At 36.0% G+C, this 5,996-nt stretch overlaps 1 protein-coding gene across 1 annotated transcript; it reads right to left on the bottom strand.

Annotated features, from left to right (window-relative positions):
- Positions 1-500: 500 nt before the first annotated feature.
- Positions 501-4,625, bottom strand: LOC101500912 (inositol 3-kinase). The gene is made up of 2 exons (XM_004490538.4): positions 3,528-4,625; positions 501-979 (listed from the first exon to the last, which is right to left on the bottom strand). The coding sequence occupies exons 1-2, from the start codon at positions 4,374-4,376 to the stop codon at positions 707-709; spliced, it is 1,122 nt and encodes a 373-aa protein (XP_004490595.1). The 5' UTR covers positions 4,377-4,625; the 3' UTR covers positions 501-706.
- Between the last annotated feature and the right edge of the window lie 1,371 nt (positions 4,626-5,996).

The following is a 5,996-nucleotide window of genomic DNA, read 5'->3' as shown; positions in this document are numbered from 1 at the left end:
TCAGATAAAGATGTAAAGACCTTTTCCATGGAAAATTGTTCTGATCCTTCAAGCATTAATTAAGGCTTTGAAGGATTTCTCAATTCTTAAACAACCATTACTTTAAGGGAATGGTGGTGACGTGTTCTTCCATCTTCATTTTAAAACTAACATCAATTATGGTTGGGACTTGACCAAGTTGTAAGGACATGATGGGACCATATATTTTGGAGAGTGATTGAAGTGTTCGATGTGGAAGGTTGCCTAATTTGTGGAGGTTTCTGATTATTGGCAGAGCTGGTGGACCTGGTGGCTTTTTATTGTTAATGGTTTTTTGTTTTGGGTGTAAGATGAGTGTGGATGAGATATATTAAAGCTAAGAGAAGGAACGCAAATATTGTTGGAGAAGACATATGTCTATAATGAAGGACGATGACTATCAAGAATTCCAAGGTGGTATTATTATTATCTCTTAAACAAAGAAAGATGCTAGAGGATGGCAAAATACACAAAGATGAATATGCCTTGAATGGAATTTCAATTACTTTATTATTTTTTTCAAAGAACAATTTTATTAGTAATTTAGAACTGCTATAACTACAATTAGGCTACATGAGACTTGGTGTACAAAGAACACCATAAAATGAAATATTACTTCAAGTGATGAGATCCTAAAGAGGGTGCTGGAGAATTTCAGTGAGATTTTAAGCTCCAAACAACCCATATATTAGGGTTCACTATCAACACTTGAAATTGGTTCCTTTTGGACAGAATTTAATACAAGTCTTGCCTTCACATTGCTTTGCTCCACCACTTTGTGAGAACCCACGAGATTCCACCCATTTTCTTGAATATGACACATAGTTATGTCTTTGGCAGCAACAAGAGATGCATAGAATTGATCTTGATCATGTGGCATCCGAAAACATAGACACTCATCTATTTTTTCTGAGCAAAGAGAGTCCTGCACTTTCCTTTTCTGCATCTCTTCCTTAACCACCTGAAATTTGGTCAGATCTTAAGTAAGGGACTAAATCGATTTAATAAATAATAGTTTTGAATACTCCAATGCAAGTCTTCCTTAACCACCATACTAAACACCCATAGTTTTTCAAATCCGGTCAATAACTAATCAATTAGCAACAGACCTTAATTGATTAGTAAGTAAACATAGGATTGTCTGGAACAGAACTCGTGTATTAATCGATTAATATCAGGTGGCTAACCAATTATTTTGACAGAAAAGGAACTAATCAATCAGTAATTAATACCAACTCATTAATTTATTACTATAACAAGAAAGGAACTAATTGATTAATACAAACTCATTAATCGATTATGACAATAAAGATGAAAAACCAAAGGCAATAAATTGTTGGTATGCCTGCCTGTCTGCTTTTTCTAGTGCGCGCTAATGAGTGTAAGTGTTTTACTATGTTCATTTGTGAAAGAGGGAGTACTGGTGATAACTACATTAAGTAACTGCAAGTTTCATGAAGGGTATTTTTGACTTAAAAAAAGCCACACCTACAAAGCAATCCCCTTTATCTATTGTTATAGATTTCATTATATGTTTGTTTTTTTTCCTTTCTTAAGATCGATTTAGAGCACGAGAACAGGAGAAAATAAATGATTTAAAGTGTCAAACAAATCTTCAACTACAAACTAAATACACAATCCAGATAAAAGCTAAATTCTTTGGTGAACATATCTCTCTGTCAAAATGGACATTCGAAATTAGATATTTGTGTTGGGTTGGTTGCAACTAAGAATGGTACATGAATTAAACATTTTAATCAAGAGCTGTTTATATAAATTGTTCATGATGCTCGTCATGAGCAAATCTTTTAATTCCTTATAGAATGCTACCCCAGAAAAAGCAAGCAACACTGGTACACTTACCAATTCTGAAATGACTAAACGAGCTAAACATTGGATGAGATAAAGCCTAAACATGTGTTTATAAGTGGGGGCAGTCTCCCCCTTATAAGTAGCAGACATGATATCCGAAGTTTTCAAAAACTCTTACAGTCTGCTTTTAATATTCTCATAGAAGACGAATTGCATTTGACAAAACAAACTAAAAATATCTGCAAATGAAACTTCTACTAAAAGCATAGCCAACCCACACAAGTGATCTGTAAAATGTTGAAACGTCGCTCACCTCCTACAACTAACTGAACCATTCCAGCATTAAAACAATTCCCTATTCTCTCCATTTCATTTCCCTGCAATTGTACACCTCCCATATCTACAACTCTCCTTAGTAATCACTATATGTACTTTTTATAAACAAACTTTTGAAAAGGAAATAGAAGGCTTGACCTAAGAGATGTATAGAGAAAACTGAAAAGGAATGAAGCACTCCTAAAGTTTTCTCAGGGCTTAATTACAAGTTTAAATATCTATTTTATTTTTGACATTGTGAGAAAGTGACTCATGGGTATAATGAAAGCTCTGAATCTGATAGAAGGTTAACTGAATATAAAAACAAGGAGAAGAGAGAATCAAAAGGTGTCTAGAAAGTTGAGAGCACGCTCAACTGAGTCCAAAGGATTGTATACTATACTCATTCCTCAGGGTCATGCTGATCCACAGGATTCTCCAACAAAACTCCTTGTGGTTCTTCATTGTTTTCTTTGCAATACCAGTTGAATCCATCAACCTCCAATGGTGGAACTAACTCTAGTTCTTGCTCAACTTATATTTGTAGATTCCACGTCTTTGGATCCTCTACAGTGGCTGCAGCCTCGGCAGAGTCATTGGAGAATGACAGAGAATCCAAACCCCCAAAAAAGCCAAAGATTTTAAGAAACCTAACAAGTTTTCACTTCAACAGTGCGAGCAACCCTTAAGAACTTAAAATGAGTCTCTAACTGATTCTACATCTCTATACTGGCGAGTAGCTTTACTGCCTTTACATTCTTAAAACTTTTTATTTACCACTCATATTATATATACTTAAACTGACCACAAATTCAATTATCCATTATTCTAACTGAATTAATCTATCTCACATTACTAGCAAACAAAAGTCATCTATCCTTAATCCCAAATACGAAATTGTTTCGGATAAAGAACTTGTTAGACCTAACCGACATTGTACCATGATCTAGGCCGGGTGTTTGAGTAAGTGTATACGGAATGAATGAGATACTTAGCTTTTGCAGTTACTCGCTAACCACCCCTGGTTACTCAGGGAACGAGTCACAACTCGTCCCTCTCTTTTCTTAACCTCCACGTAATTGTTGTGAGAATTCATATGATCCTAGTTCTTCACGTTATCAATGTTCCAAAATGATCCCTAAAATTGCAAAATGTTAATCAGGTTCATCCCTTTATCGATAATGACATTATGGTTGATAATGTCGAGGATGATGTATTCAAAACTACGTCAATAATGTCCAAAGCATTTGATAAGAGATCACCGATCATCATTTTGAAATTCTCAGCGTCTATTTAAGAATATCGATAATGTGGAGGACTAAGTCGATATAGAAACCAACACAAACAAACATAAGATGAAAAAACGGATCAGAGAAACAAACCTGAACCAAACTCAAATCAAGAGAAGGTGGTCCAACTTGTGCAACACCCAAAGAACCAAAAAAGTTCCCTAACAAAGCAGCATCAAAAACATCCAAACCCTGCACAATCCCAGCAGCAAAGCCACCAAGAAAACAATCACCAGCACCAGTTGGATCAACCTGACGTGCCTCAAAAGGATCAACCCTCAAACACCCATTTCTACAAAACACCTCACACCCATCCTTCCCATGCGTGACCACCACGCAACACCACTTTCTCACTTCCTCTAAATCCAAAAACGAAGCCTCGTCTTCAGAAGCTTTCAAAAACGAAATCCTCGGTAAAAGGTGAAAGAATCCACTTTCCTTTAATCCCACGTGTCTCACGCGCCCTTCTTCATCTTCGAACCTACGAATCAAACCCTGAACATCGACGAAAACAACTTCGCAAATCTCCAACATTCTTTCGAGTGTTTCCGGGAGAATCTCCCCGCCTACGCCAACCGCCATTCCGAATCCGAATCTCGACCCGAATGGAAGATCCGAGGGTCTAATCGGATCACATGATTTGACCCGGTTTAAAATCCGGTCTGGGTGGTTCGATCCGAAGTGGGCTTGGAAGAGAGTTGTTAGGGAAGTGGGGACGACGAGAGGGGGGTGGTTTGCTGTGAGAGCGTTGTGGGCGAAGTCGGGGCCCACTTTTGAAACGAGGTGGAAGGGGAGAGAGAGGGAGTCGAGGACGGTGGAGATAAAGGATGCGGCGCCGCCGAGTGTTTCGGCGATTACGAGGTTGTTGTGGAGGAGGATGTCGTGGCAGTAATTTCCGACGATGAGGCCACGGTGTTGAATAGGTTTGGAATCTGTGACCATGACGACGGCGTTTTGTGGGTCATGGAAAGTGTTGGATTTAATTTAATATTTAATTTAATGATTATGACTATGATGAGAATCCATGCAAGAAGAAGAAGAGAAGTGAATGAATGTTTCTGTATTCTATGTATGTGATGTGATGTGGTGATGTTAAAAGCATAATAAGGACGCGCGCCAGAAACAGATTTAGGTGTCAATTTATAATGGCAGCTTAGCGGACACCGATCATCACCAAAGTCAAATACTCTCTCTATTTCAAAATTAAATAATCATATTTAAAGTTTTTTTTATTACGTATATTAAAAAAATATAATAAAAGTAATAAAAAAAATATCGAATTAGACCCGGACATTGCATGAATGACTTAACTTTAACTTTATTAAAAGATAATATTTGATTAAGGCTGTTGCATGAATGACTTAACTTTATTAAAAGATAATGTTTGATTAAGGTTATTGATTAATGATAGATGTTTTTATTTGATTATTTAGAAGTCTCTCGTTAAGTGGAGCGTTAATTCTTTGAGGGAGGACTATTATGAGTTTACTTTTTCATCTATTGATAATCTCTGTAACGTTTGATCCATAGGTTTGGAAAATTTAAAATTAATTTTTTTATATCATTTGTGTAAAGTCTATATTTCTTTCAATCCACAAAATCAAAAATAAACTAATGTTCAAATTTGGATACATTTGTACTGCCAATCACAAGAATAGTGGAGTCCTAATATTCAAATTAAAATAAATCATGACCAAGTTGGTGCTACTCCTAAGACGAGGGCAATTTATGTTCCTAAAGTTACGAAAGATGTTGCCATTTCAGACTAGGAAAAGGAAAATGTAGTGTTCAATCAGTAGGAAGGATAGGAAAATGTAGTGCTTAATTAGTAGGAGGGATCTTTGACTTTTCAGCTTATCTTGGAATAACAAGTATCATGTTGGGGCTTCTCTTTTTTGTGTAAATCATTCCTTAAATTGAGTTGAAAGATAATACTCTTATTAAGAATCTATCCCCTTATGGTCAAGAAAATGTTGATGTTAATCCTGAGAATGATAATGAATTTGTTAATACTTTTTTCCGTGAAGATAATGTTATGGTTGACTCTTTGCCACAATTTAATTTAGATCACGAACCTCCTTATGGAGAAGAAATTGCATATGTGGTGGTCCAATATCTTAATCATGTTAAAGATTGTTTGGTCGATATTGGTGTTAGTACTAATGTTGCTAACGTTAAAGATACTAATACCATATTGTTACAAGGAAATTTTTGGGGTAAAGCTAATTTTGAGGATGATAGTGACACGCATGAGTCAACTAGTAATGCCCTAGTCGATGGTTAAAGATATATCCAAATCACATAAAAGAGAATGTATTTAGGGTAAAGCTAATTATGAGGATGATAGTGTCAAACATGAGACGATTAATAATGCCCTAGTTGATGGTTAAAGTTATGTCTAAATCACACAAAAAGAGAATGCAGAAAAATAAACGATTGCAAATTTAGTATTTGATGTTTACCAAACTCAATCAAGGGGTGTTTTCTACTCTAGTAACCAATATTGTAGTTCCTTGTTTGGAGCTGTAGGGCTTGGGAATCATGTGACTCAATCTTTTCTTG

The sequence above is a fragment of the Cicer arietinum genome, chromosome 2 (assembly GCF_000331145.2).
Source record: "Cicer arietinum cultivar CDC Frontier isolate Library 1 chromosome 2, Cicar.CDCFrontier_v2.0, whole genome shotgun sequence".
Lineage (NCBI taxonomy): Eukaryota > Viridiplantae > Streptophyta > Magnoliopsida > Fabales > Fabaceae > Cicer > Cicer arietinum.
The sequence above is the reverse complement of the archived record's forward strand: the minus strand, read 5'-3'. Positions and strand labels throughout refer to the sequence as shown.

Bases quoted from the DNA above. Each gene is read 5' to 3' on its own strand.
- LOC101500912 (XM_004490538.4), bottom strand. From the start codon at position 4,376: ATGGTCACAGATTCCAAACCTATTCAACACCGTGGCCTCATCGTCGGA. The intron at 980-3,527 runs GTTTGTTTCTCT...ACCAAATTTCAG, and splicing joins TTGATTTGAGTTTGGTTCAG to GTGGTTAAGGAAGAGATGCA.